This window comes from Rhagoletis pomonella, unplaced genomic scaffold, assembly GCF_013731165.1.
Source record: "Rhagoletis pomonella isolate Grant_MI unplaced genomic scaffold, Rhpom_1.0 Rhpom_scaffold_00004, whole genome shotgun sequence".
NCBI classification, from domain to species: domain Eukaryota; kingdom Metazoa; phylum Arthropoda; class Insecta; order Diptera; family Tephritidae; genus Rhagoletis; species Rhagoletis pomonella.
Genome location: NW_023458558.1, coordinates 81,530,321 through 81,544,723, shown reverse-complemented (window position 1 = coordinate 81,544,723; position 14,403 = coordinate 81,530,321). Strand labels below are relative to the sequence as shown.

Here is a 14,403-nt window from a genome sequence, read left to right as displayed (position 1 = left end):
CTGTTCTATTTTATTATACACACTCAAAAACAAAAGCCCTCCCAAAAGCTTTTGTTTGTCTTTGACAATTGGCATTTTCAAAATAAAAACCCACTTAACGAGGTATAAATATTTCTTATTTGGGTAAAAAATTGCTAATTTTAATAAATGCAAATTATTTTGCACATTTTTAGTTTAATCAAAAAATAATTGCTTGCCTCTTTTGTGTCCAAAAAGTATTACAAACATAAGGTATGCAGTGTTTGTTTAAATTCACTTGTATCTGGGATTATTTGCAATGTAAATTTAATAATAATAATTTACGTCATTAATTTTTCTCTTTTAAACCAACTTCAAAAAAAGGAGGAGGTTATCAATTCATCGGAATATTTTTTGTTTATTTATGTTACCGCATAACTTTGGACCACAGTAACCGATTTCGATAATTAGCTTTCTCAGGGGTGGTCCCATACTAATTTAGTTTAGATTCGATCATTGGATTATGAAGAAATTAACGGTACTTCTAAATTTTTATTTTAGAATTGAAGCCGGTTGTTTTTTTTGCTTAAAAAATACTTGTTTCTCTGCAAAAAAAAATTATCAATTGATAAAAAATAACCTACTTGTAGTTAGGCTTTTTTTGGGATTTCTATAAAATATATAGCTTGTAGTTAGCTACAAAAAGCTAACTTGAAACAAGTGGACAAGTATTGCAGGAGTAAAGCTCGAGCTTGTTTTCTTTAAACGCGTTTCTATTTAAATATCCTGCACTTCGCAAATACTTTTTCGAATTGAGGACAAATAAAAGGAAGATCGAAATTTCATATTATCATTTTGAAGTTATGTCTGACGGAGTTCGAATATGGTACCACCTACAGCAGAATATGTAAACGAATATAAAATGTGATAAAATAAATAAAGTTAATAAATAAAAAAATAAATAAATTAAAAAAAAATATTTTGTTTTTCCTATTGATATTTTATGCCCAAAAGTGGTTAGTTGCCAGCTAATTACATCAAATGCAGAGGTAACCACCCTTGACTACATCTAATGCAGAGGTAACTACCCCTGAGTATTTCGCGGCCATCGCCATAGAAATATAGTTAGCTTTCGTCAAAGAAAATATACAGATAATAAGTGAGTTATAGCTCCTTCCTAATCAACTTAAAGTTAGCGTATAGTTAGATACATTTCCTGCAGGGTATTGTAACAATTGAGTTGTACCGAGCCCTACAAAGGAATTTATTATAACTTATTGAAGAGTTAAAATAAAAATTGTTGAATTGAACGAACAGTTGCGGCAGAGTGGATCAGCGACTGCACTCAGTGCAGAGCCATTAGGAGCGCTCCACAAGGTGGTGTTCTCTCTCCCCTGCTCTGGATTGCGGTTGTAAACGACCTTCTAGAGAAGCTGGAAAAATTAGGCTGTCGGGTGATCTCCTATGTAGATGATGTGAAACTTTTGGTTAAGGGACGATTTCTATACACCTTTTTTGATCTGGCTCAAGGTTACCTGAACCAGGTAACTAGGTGGGCGATCAACGGCGGCTGTCGCGGAAGCCTAATATTGTGGAAAGGGTAAGAAAGGTTTCGGTTGCCTTGTACTGCAGTAGGGGGCTATCGGTAAAATGTGAGGTCTCTCGCCCAAAATAATTCATTAGCTCTAGGAAACCAGATTTAAGCCTATATTATTTCAAGGAGCCCTGGTGGAACACACTCGAGAAGGCTACACTTGTAAAATAGGAATTAGCTGAGCATTAGGAACCACACCTACACTGGCGCTTAATATATATATGTTGAACACGGCGCCGCCTATTGGGCTAAGGGAAACCTGGCCCTTTTGTGACATAAAAAAGTAAAAGAAGACGTTTCTCTGCTGCAGCAAATATTTTTATCTTGCACTTTAAAACACATGTCCTCTCAAGGGCTAGTGATGTGGGTTCTGACAGGCCATTCTGCGATTGGTATTCATGCGGTGAGACTAGGAATTTAAACTGTTCCTTTTTTATCAGATGTCAAGAGGAAGATGAAGTGGAATCATCTCCACACTTTCTTTTAGACTGTCCAACTTTCGCGGGGCTAAGATGGAAGCATTTTGGTTCGCACTTCTGAACAAACACTGAGCTCTCGGGATCGAAATTAGCTGCACTCGAAATTTCGTTATCAGCTCTTGTCGTTAACTTAACCCAACCTAACCTGTACTTCTTTGAGCTATGAAATAGTTGGTCACATTACATATGAGTGATATTTATCTGGTGATTTTTGTTATTTGATGTTTAATAATTTTAATTGATGAGGTCCACTAATTATATGAATTACAATGTGATCTTAGGTGTATTAAGCATACGCTCAGTGGCTAAGGAACAAAAAGTAATAATGCAAATATTAATTTTATATAAGGCAAAACTTAGTTACTAACTAATTAATAAATGCGTTTAAAACTAATATATCGAACTTATATAAACTGAGTTCCAATAGGCTAATATTTTGGAACCTACCTACGAAATTTCACCGAAGTCCGACAAGATTTGATGAAAATATAACTATTTGTTAATAAAGATGGATCTAAAATCTGTAGTTTCCGGAAAACAAACAACAGCGTTGAGCGACCTCTAAATCTTGTTCAAATAAGCTGAAATTTTAGAAGAAACTTGTCTTTTCTCTTATCTTCAAGAATCCGAACGTTCTCATTCGAAATTCAAAAAAGTTCCAAATTTGAATCACCCTAGGGTACACATATGGTTTTAACATTTATTCTGGAAAAGGCCTTGAAGAAACCGCAGGAACACTTGGAGAAAGAGAAGTAAGCAAACTGGTCAGCTAAATCGTAGAAAATGATATTACTTTGTGTTTTGATCGCTTTTTCACATCAGTTAATTTATTGAACTATATTCCTTATTCAGCGTTGGTACTACATGTAATGGTTAAAAGAAAAAAACGTACCTAAGTTTACGAGTAAGAAAATGCAACGAGGAGAAATAGAATTCAAAAGCACATCTGCAGGCCTTTTATACGTAAAGGGGTTTCATAATAATAAGAAATTGCCACGAGCCAGGCATAATAATTATGAAAAAACTTTGAAAACAGGCAAAAAATGCGAGTTTCATGTCCAACCCATGAATTTTAAAATGCGACTTCGTGTTTACACCTAAATCGTAATTTTTTCACTATTTTCAGTCGACTTTAAAAAAAGGAGGAGTTTACATGAGAATTGAAGTCGGTTTTATTTTTGCTAAAAAAAAATACTTGTTTATCTAAACAATAGTCTTCAAGGGTCTTCTGCAAATCATAAATTGTTTTAGTGATGATTTCATTTTGGTTTTTTCTACAAAACCTCTGGCAAAATTTTTTTTAGTTTCACTTTTATTTCAACAGATTTTGATTTCTCTTTATTATCTGAAAATTTGGATAAACAAGAGCCTAATAACATTAAAAAAACAATATGGCAATGTGGTAACTTTTGCAAATTTTATATATAAAAATTGAATATAGCGAGTTTTGAAACAATAACTTTTACATAGCTATCTTTTTTTTGCTTTTCGCTTTCGCTCTTCCATGAAGATTGGTCTGCTTCTAGGCACCGAAACTACCCCTTTTTCTTGCAGTTTTCTAAGTTCATCAGAAGATGGAGACTTTTGAAAGTGTATAAATAAGTATTATAGCGACTTTTGCAATAGTAGTTAACATTTGATGCTATTTTTTTTTCAGAAAATAGAAAGATTTTGCACTGCATTGTTAGTGGACATGAAACTACTTTAAAGACTGGTACGTTACTCACCAAAAACTAAAAATCTAAAAAAAAATTTACATAGCGCCTTTGCAAGTGGACTGCTCAAATTTGGAAACATGGATTTGCACGGGTTTTGTCAAATAAGGAACTATATTTTTATTTAAAAATATAACAAAAATTCAATAACAACAAATATTATACGTTAAAACTTGGCAAAAAGTGGTTCGGTTATAATTTTTTGACCACTGTATGTATTTTTACATATCTTTAATTGGACCTTCACATTGTACATAAAGGAAGTACATAACAAAATTAAAAAAATATATGTAAGAATAACACCCCTATTGCGAATGTCGACTGACAGTAGATAAATGACTATTAAGCGATTATCGATTGTCGATGCTATTATGAGTGTCGATTAGTCGCTCAGTTAGCGATTGTGAACGGTTTTCAATCGCTCATCTTTCGATTGTTATTTCTGAGTCGCTGGAGTTCTCGTCTACAAAATTTTTACAAAAAAGTGGTACTATAATGGATAAAAAGTAAGTCAATTGAACAGGAAGTTGTATAAAATTGTGGAATATACATACGTATGTATTTGTCTGAATTACAGATCAAAAATTGTAAGCAACAAAAGGCAACTTGCGCGGTTGGTCGAGCTGATGCAGGAGAATGAGGACATTGGTATAGGAATTTGCGGAAAGAGTAGGGCGAAACCAAGATGGGAAGCCATTGCAGTGGAGCTTAACAGCTTGGGACCACCAATGCGTTCTTGGGAAAAGTGGTTAAAGGTAACAAAGTTCTATAAAAGTTGTGTTGAATAAATTAATGCGGCATATTTTTATGTAGGTTTGGACAGATTTAAAGAGCAAAACAAAGAAGAAAGTATCAGAAAATAGATCGGAGTTTCGTGCAACTGGAGAAGGCCAAAACAACCTGCATACCCTTACGCCACTAGAGGAAGCTGTAGTCAACTTTTTAAAGTACGACATTTGTGTCAATCCTCCAGGGGAAGAAATCGGAAGCAGCGCTTCAAGAGCTCACTCGGTAGAAATCAATGAGCAGGAAAATTTCTTTTGCGAAATTATAGGGGAAGCCTTGGAAGACTCAGATACGCGAGGAACCCAAGAATGCGAAATAGAACCACAGCGTATTTCCAAGCAAAGAAAAAATAATTGCGATTCAAAGCAAAAAAGATTGGTGTTGCTTGAAAAACAAGTACAACGTCAATCGGAACATTTTGAGGCCATGGAAGCAAATGCTAAAGAAATAAAATAAAATATAAATAAAAGATAGTCTTAGACAAATTGAAAGCAACACAAGGAAGTCTTACAGGCTTCAAAACGAAAGACTGACTTTAGAAAAAGAAAAACTTAAATTAAAAAAAGAAAAGATGGCACTTCTTAAAGAAGAAGTTGTAAATAAAGCCAGAAATAGGGTAGATAAACTGAGGTTAAAAGTGCAGCTGTTGGAGATGCAAAAGGAAAACCTAATGCAATAGTTTGACGATATATTTAAGTTTAGTTTAAGGATATATTTAAGCTTGGACCTGAATTAATGTGATTCTGATTTTATGTGATTTAACCAACAAACCAACTTAGGTTTTTTTTATGAAAATAAGTTTTTGTTTTTTTTTATAACTTTTAACTTCTAGTTTTAATTAAATGACTGAATCGAGCAATAAATATACGAAAGAAGTGATAAAAAATGTACAAAAAATAAATAAAATTCAAGACTGAAGTTGCATTTGCCGTAAAATGGTGTTTCTTATTTCGACGGCTTCTTCATTTATATGTCCAATTTCAGCAGCTATGCTATCTTGAGCTCCATACTGGTTTTCTCGATTAATATTGCTTTCTTCATCCGAAAAATCAGTATTGTAAGCAATGCATATGTTATGAAGAGCTGCGCACACATTTATTATTTGCGTGGCCTTCCTTGCCTCATAGTGTAGTGCGCGAGCACCTAACAAGCACCTAAATCGATTTTTAAGCACCCCAATTGTGCGTTCCACAATATTCCTTGCTTGTGAATGTTTTTGGTTAAATACACTCTCTGCAGATCCCTCTTCAGGATTCCGAAATGGAGTCAGCATATAGGGTTGTAGAGCGTATCCTGCATCACCTGAGAGAATATACTAATTTTACAACCATCCAAATGTAACACTTTTTTGAGCAAACAAGCCTAATAATATATTCCGTTCACCCCTGCGGTAGTCATCTTCTAATTGCGGTTTTAAGGAAGACATGTTAAAAACCGCAGAATCGTGCGTTGCCCCAGGATGTTTTGCATTGACATAGCGAATTTTCATTGCATTATCACAAACCTGTAACAAATATAAATAAAATTAAATCAATAAGTAATCGACTTCAAAGGATTTTCCTTCGAAACACTTACTATCATTGTATTTAAACTGAAATATCCTTTCCGGTTGTAGTATTAATGTTGAAGGTCCTTTGTGTCCCGTCAATGCAACCTACTACGCCTGGTATTCCACTTTTCTCAAAAAAGTAAATTTTTGCTTTTCGTTTCTCCTCTTCGGAGTATTTAATGGATATCCATTCTTTACATGCGTGCTCCTCCAAAACTTTAAACACTTCACTCACAACTAAGGAAACGGTAGATTGTCCAAGTGCGATATTGCTCTCGTTTCCTACGCTGAGTTGATATGATCCCTGAGCACAGAACCTCAGTGTCGCTGATAACTTTAAAATCGTAGGAATTGATGTATTTCTTACACCTGCTCGTAATTTGCTTTCCAGCAGTGTAAGCAAATACGTGATGCAGGTTTTGGCAAACGAAAATTTTTCAGAAACCTATAAAGATATGTTTAGTAAATTGCTTAAGCAATGCATGAAAATGAATACATTTGGTCCTCCAACTCCAGAGGGTTAGACGAATCTCTCAACCGCCTTCTCAATTTTGCCAACTCCGTTAAACTGACACTTTCATCTTCACTCTCGTCACTAAACCACAGCTCAACAGTATCCATTTATTAATTTATTTATACAAAAATACTAATTTTAAAATAGTTGCTCAAAGCAATTAAAAGTAAAACAAACTGCTTACAAATGTAAGCAAACACCCGAACCGCTGTCAATTCAGTTAACCATTCACAATAGAGCAAATTTTTGTCGATCAGGTTTCACAATACAAAAATAAAAGATAATCGACTCGATCGACAAATTTCTATTCCACTGCCAGTCGACACTCGCAATAAGGGCCTAAGTCTGAAGTAAACACAAATTTTTATTATTTTTTTCCAAAATTTCCAAATAAATTAGTCTCTTTCGATCATTACTTCGAAAAGAATGTTCCTAGTAAAACTAGGTACTATTTATAAAAATCAATAGGCAATTTCGGAAGCTATGATTTTCTAAAGATTTTTTCCAAAATCACTTCGATGTGATTATACAGAAAAATTTAATCAGTTGGATTTGATTCATTTCGAGGTTTCAATAGCTAAGGTGACCATAAATTTGTAGCATTCCAGGAGGAGCAAAAAATCTCATTGTAAGCAAAAGTTATAACATTTTTTAATGAAAACAAACTTTTTTACATGTTATTTACATGGAAAATTGCAAATGCCTACCGACACCTTTTAAAATTGAAATAAAAATTTTTCCAAATGGTAGAATTTCCTTCTCAGTAAATAGGTAATTTAAGGCTATAAATATACATAAATATACAAGAATTACTCGTTTAAAGTAATAAAAGTATGTGTGCATCCATCGCTGGGCCTGTGTTAATTTTTATTATATACTTGGATGTGAAAAATACATGTTCTAGTTTTTTGTAAAGTACATATATTTACGCTGTTCGTTGCGAACATACTCATTTCAAGTCACCTTACAAATGCTTTTATCAAGATAAAAAATCCTCACACACAAAAATATTGCCACTGATAAAAATTACACATATCTGGCAATCATTTTCGCCTGTGAAGACGAGTCGTAAGCTAGTCTTTCAGTGTAATACGGCTTTCCCACGGCACCGTGAATTACTTTGCTCGATCCTCCAAATACGATCGCGAATTACCCCTTTCCCACGCGCATATTCTTGATTTGATTTGATAGTTCTCTATTTCTGTGTTGTTTTTTTTCGCTAAAAAATTTAAGGAAAATTTAAGTCATTGCTAAAAATTTGACAGTTCTCTATTTCTGTGTTGTTTTTTTTTTCGCTAAAAAATTTAAGGAAAATTTAAGTCATTGCTAAAAATTTATAATAAAATATCAATAATGTTGCCGCCACGAATTTATTGCGCAAGTGAAAATGTAGCTGTCAAAGTACCAAATTCCAGGCAATATTTATCAAGATAAAAGCTCTGACAATTATTGCTTGCCAAGAGCAATATGCGGTCTCCATTGACAACATTTTGTCTGATAACATTATCAAGATAAAAACTTTTGCCTGTGGAGACAGCAAGTCAGAAAAAGTGCCAGTTTTGATTTGTGAACTGGTTTCGATAGAAAATAGAGACGACCGATAGAAAATAGAGACGACAGCGATTTGTTCGCAAACATACTTTTGATCAAACGTCAACATCATTCGCTCTCAAAATTTTGTATGGCGAATTACGTAATTCGAAGGGTAATTGGAGTTCGAATTATGAATGAGGGAGTGAAGGTATTAAATATTATTGATTAAGGCTAAAAGGCGTTTACACTGTTCACCTTTCACAGGCGGTTAGCTGAATCAAAAGTTTACACCATTTAACTGAAAGTTGAACAATGTAAACGCCTTTTAAATACAATGATTGTGTACGATTAGGAAATATGTAATAATAAGCTGAACGAAATTTTTTTTTTAATTTCATCACTGTTATAAAACTTGAAAAGAAGGCCAAGTAGGATATTTTTGCTCAAAAGGAAGACAGAGAAGGACAATATTTTTGAGGAGGACAAATCAAGTTTGAGGAGGACAATCCTCCTCGAAAGAGGACGGTTGGTCAGCTTGCAATAGTTCGTATAGAAAAACTTGAATTTTCCTCATTAAAAAAATGTCATAACGTTATTATCTGTTTATTGATTTTAATGAATGTTTCCTAGTTTTACTCGGAGTTAAGCATTATTTTAGAAGTAATGACTAAAAGAGCCATATAAACACCTAAAATTGGTTCAAAAATAACCGAGCTAAAAACTTGCCTTGCGCCCCCAGCGCATACCTGCGTACGCCCATGTGTAATACATTAAGTTCTTTCAAAAATGCTTTTCAAGCGAAATGTCATACGAAACCAAATTATTTTATGAAATGAAATGTCAATTTCATAAGAATTTCAAGAGTTTGTCTATTTTTTTAATTGCTTAATACCACTCTGTAGGACCGCTTCGATCCATAGTCCGAGAAACATCTAAAAAAGAAAAGCTTTTCTAACAGCGGTTACTCCTCGGGAGGCAAAGGCAAACCTCGCAGTGTGTTTCTGCCATGAAGAAGCTTCTTATAAAATATGGCGCTACAGCCAGATTTTTATCATTTTTATAAAACTAATTCTTGTCTTAAAATCAAATTAGCGTGCTTGCTAATTCGTAAATATTCGAAACCAAACAAATCTACGTGAATAGCCTTGTACTTCTTTGAGCACTCAAATACCAAGTGTCAAAATCATAAAATGTCTACGTGAAGAGCATTGTATAGAGTATTTCCTACTTGAATAGAGATAAAAGCTGGGTTATGCAAGACTTAGACTTGACTTGACTTACCTAGAAACTTAGAAACGATTACTCAGCGTGTCACCTATTACTTTTTCTTTTGCTATTCATATCAATATCAGCACTTGTATTTGTGCACCTAAATTGCAAACGTTTAATTTGTTTTTACAGCAAAATTTGTAATAGTTTTTATTTTATTTTCTGTCTTTATTTGAAAGTTTGTTTTTCGATTGCCAGACGAATTACATTTATACAAAAAATTATATTTGTGTGGCATATTTGTAGGGATTCTATTAAAAAATTAAATGGCAGCATGATTCTCTCACGGTTCTCTTTGCACTTAGAAATTTAACTTAGAAATGAAAAATTTATAGTTCTCCAAGTTTCTAAGTGAAGTTGCTTTTTGGGTAACACATACACGCGCTGCTCATTTGCCAGATATACGATTTTCAACTCAAGTCAAGTCTAAATCTTGCATAACTGAGCTTTAACACACAAATCGTAAATTTGCAAGTCTGAAATGTCTACGCGATTTTCCCCCTTTCAATAATTATGTAGTTTTTATCAAATATATTAATACGTTACGTTAAAATACAGCCTTGTTTTTTTCTAGCACAACGAGATCTATTTGTTGATGACATGCATATCTACTCTAGAATTTTATACTATTTTTATGAAAAGCCAAAAATTAATCAAACTAAATTAAAATTGTAATGAAAAACAACATTTGTTAAAAATACCCCGAAAGACACTAAGTACACTAACCAGAAAGGCTTGTGGAAATTCGAAGTTAACGCTAATAATATGCGTTGAATATAAAAAAAGAAATTCTCTCGGAACATTTACATATCGTCATCTGAGTGGAAGATCCACCTATCTAGGAAGCCAGTTTGAAAACGCCCTATCTCGGAAAACTTCTCAAGAACGCTCTATTTCAGAATTTCATTGAAAAACACCCTATCTCAGAATTTGGTTGAAGGACGCCCCACTGTGTGCTTTTTGAACACTCCTTGCGAATTAGTCGTAGCGCTTTCGACAGAAGCAATATTTTTATATGAAACAAAATGTTTTTGAAAGCTAATTTTGTTCCCTTTCACGAAAAAATACTATCATTGACCCACAATTTCTCCTTGACCTTAAAAAAATTGGTCAAACATAGTGTTCTTCGAAAAACACATGCAAAATACCCCGGATTTGTTCAAAAAAAAAAAAATTGTTGTATGTTTTATTACACTAGTATTATAGACTTTGAGACGAGAAACACGATTCCACTGTTAAAGAAATAAAACAAAAAATGTTAACACCTCAGTTTAAGAAATGCGTTTTTGCTTGCATTCATTTTTTATTTGCATGCAGCTGTGCATCCTTCTCACAATTTTATATCACCCGAAAAACAAGTCCGCTGTAGTGCTATTCAAGATCTTTAGTTTGAGATAAGGTAGAAGTCTCTAGGCCATTTGAGAGCCAAATTCTAACGATTCCGAAGTTCAAATGAAATTTCATTCGACATTTTTGCATTTCTTTCTTCTAATTTCAGAGTAAAATCTCGCACGGCCAATGCGAAGTTTGGTTTAAAATTGTTATAACTTAGCTCTCAGAGTGCCTAAAGATTTCCACCATGGCTCGAATTAAAGATCTTGAATAACACTACAGCGTACTTGTTATTCGGGTGATATAAAATTGTGAGAAGGATGCACAGCTGCATGCAAATAAAAAAAAAATCAACCAAAAATGCTTTTCTTAAATTGAGGTGTTAAAATTTTTTTTCGATTTTTGAATAGTGGAATCGCGTTTCTCGTCTCAAAATCTATAATATTAGTGTAATAAAACATAAAAACAATTTTTTGTAACAAATCCGGTGGATTTAGCAAGAAGTAATTGTGGGTCAATGGCAGTATTTTTTCGTGAAAGGGAATAAAATTGGCTTTCAAAACCATTTTGTTTCATATTAAAATATTGCTTCTGTCGAAAGTGCTACGATTATCTCAGAATTTGGTCCAAAAACGCCCTATCTCAGCTGAAAATACATTGAAAATTTAAAAAAAAATGGCGTTTACATTTTAACCCCGTTTTTCTCCAAATCAGGAGCCGATGGAAACCTTTTACCAAAGAAATCATAATCAGCATACACTGAGGGAAATAATGCATAGTAAACATGAATACTTTATATTTGATTATCGTTTAAAAATGTTCGTATTTAAAAAATAATATTTTCATACAAAATTTATTACGCACGTATTTGACTGTTCACATCTGAGTATGTATATGTATGTGTACATACGCACCCCAAGCATGCAGAGCGCCGCTCTGAGAGCGGTGAATACACACACATACGTACATAGTACAACTCGCGTGCTGTGGTATTGAAGGATATTCAACATTTGAAAGCAAATTTATATGCCTGGGCAGTGGCGTAGCCAGGATTTGACGAAGGGGGGAATTAAAAAAAATTTGCATCGATAACTTGAAGTTGTGATACACAATGGCTAGAGGCGTCGCCTGTGGGTATTCTTTCATATATGTATGTATGTGCCATTTTTACCGTTATATATTTTTTTTCTACTCGGTTATTCCATGGGGAATTCATGCTTTATTTGAATTCAAAAAATAAAATTACTACACCATTTTAATTAATTAGTGTGTAGTCCAGTTTTGTTTTATAGAAGTTTCGTTAGTAAACACTTCAGTTTTTACACATTGAATATATCTGCATATTTATATATTTACGAGTATCTATGTACAAGTCTACAAAATATTATTACTTATAAAGCGATTTTTAATCTTCGTTGCTTAACACACATTTTTTCAATTACTTCTTCTGTTGTAATCGGCACATCATTATGTACCGCTTACATCGTTAAACCATTCAGCCGCTCCTTAATTGTATAAAAAGAAAGGGCAAATAAGATAGCATATTCAGCAATTGAGTATTCCACTTGCAAAGTGCGCTATGTAAATTTTATTTAGATTTTTAATTTTTGGTGGGTTTCATGTAGGAATGTTTGGTATCGTTCGATTTTTCTGAATATCGATATTTCATCGCACGATAATCGATTTTTTGAATCGATATTCCAAGGTCGATATATCGAAGACATCGATACTTTACCCGCAATATCGATATTTAAGTTGAAATTTATTTTTCATCTACAAAGAAGTGTGTGAAAAAATACTAAAGTAGGTTTAATCAACAGCTTGTGTGATTTATTTAGCTCTTAAGTTTAACAAACCACTTGAATCGACCGGCATGCCGTTTTAATCCTCAGTAAATATACAAGATGGAAATAACACAATTAGTTGAGTTGATAAACAGGTCTAATATTCTATTCAATTGGGAGTAGGATTTTCAACATCGATTTTTCCGATATCGATATTGTTCACCGTATCGATTTGACATGCAATGAATTAAATCGATTCATGATATCGATACTTTCTTAATTATCGAACATTCCTAGTTTCATGTCCACTAACAGCAGAGCGAAAATTTTTTCTATATTCTGAAAAAAATAGCATGAATTGTTAACTACTCTTGCAAAAGTCGCTATAATACTTATTTATACACTTTCAAAAGTCTCCTCTTCGTATGAACTTAGAAAACTGCAAGAACATGTGGTAGTTGCGGTGCCTAGTGGAAGAGGTCGCAAAAAAGAAGCAAACCAATCCTCCTAGAGGAGAGAACGCGAAAAGCTAAAAAAAAGCTAGCTATGTTACTCTTTCAAAACTTGCAAAATTAAATTTTTAAATATAAAATTTTCAAATCTACCATACTGCAATTTTATTTTTTTAATGGTATTAGGCTCTTATTTATTTAAAAAAATATATTATCAATAATAAAAAAAAATACAGTTCGGATGTTACTTGTTATCGTAGACGTTTTTTTTAATTCATGGCTTACTTTTATAAAATCACATAACGCTGTTTGCAAGTGGACTACTCATATATTCATTAAAAGATAATTTGTCATCCGTCTGAAATAAAAAAAATTTAATCAGAAGGATAAAATAGTATTGTGTTATTAATTCAAAAGTAAACAATTGTAGTTCAATGACGAAGGGGGGAAGAGTTATCCCGCTCCCCCCTGGCTACGCCACTGTGCCTGGGTGTAGCTGAGTGCGCAAAGATGCTTGCCACAAGTTGTTGATATCCGGAGATGGTCGGGTTCGAATTCCACTACAGGCAACAGCAAATAAATTTTTTTTTTTTAGTTTTTGTCTTGATTATTCACTTCACGGATGCTTTTTCAGTACGAACACGGTCATTTTAATATGCGCGTAATTGAATTGTATATTTTCCAATATACAGTGCTTTCGTTGACGTTTATAGTAAGACCAATTACGTTTCTATTTGATTTTAATATTTTTTGCCCTCAGTGTAAACATGATCGAAGAGCTTTAAAGTTTTTCGCACCAAAATTATATTTTTCGACGTTTTTTTTTTTTGAAAAGGCAATTGTGCAGAAATATGCGCCAAACGATTGTCTTTAAGAACACTAGCACAAAAAAAGGGTGTCTGCACTTTTGATGCTTATCTTTATGTATTTTTCTGAATCCAAATCCGCAATCGGTTTTGTCATCAGACCCTCAAATTTTCGAGTAGATTGCAAAACTGGCAGTCAGTGCACGGATTTCGAAAATATTAATATTGATAGATTTTACATACAAAAACTAGTAAATTTTTTAAGAGAAACAATATCAGATAGCTTTTACTCAAATAGGATAAAACATGGCGAATTCATAAAAGATGGTGTTATCAGAGCAGCTTGATTTTCGCGTCGGTAGTTATTAATGTCAAAATTATGTATTTGTTTTAATTCTTACTGGCATTGTGAGTAAAATTTTCTAGTGTAATTTTTGTTTTTGCACTGCTGCTATCCCTAATATGAATTCGCCTTTGAATAAATTGTATTTTTATATAAAACAACAAAAATACATATATATCATGTGAATAAAATATTAAAAACCTATACCTACATAGAACTGGGCCCGCATCACGACATCCGTTATCGAATGAAACTCGATTCGAATCGAATGAAATAAAATTACAAGGAA

The 14,403-nt window shown here is 33.3% G+C and overlaps 1 protein-coding gene across 1 annotated transcript; it reads left to right on the top strand.

Annotated features, from left to right (window-relative positions):
• Positions 1–4,103: 4,103 nt before the first annotated feature.
• On the top strand, positions 4,104–4,988 carry LOC118738352. Its single transcript, XM_036469274.1, has 3 exons — positions 4,104–4,252; positions 4,324–4,501; positions 4,560–4,988. Exons 1-3 carry the CDS (start codon positions 4,242–4,244, stop codon positions 4,986–4,988), a joined length of 618 nt encoding a protein of 205 aa, XP_036325167.1. The 5' UTR covers positions 4,104–4,241.
• Positions 4,989–14,403: the final 9,415 nt, after the last annotated feature.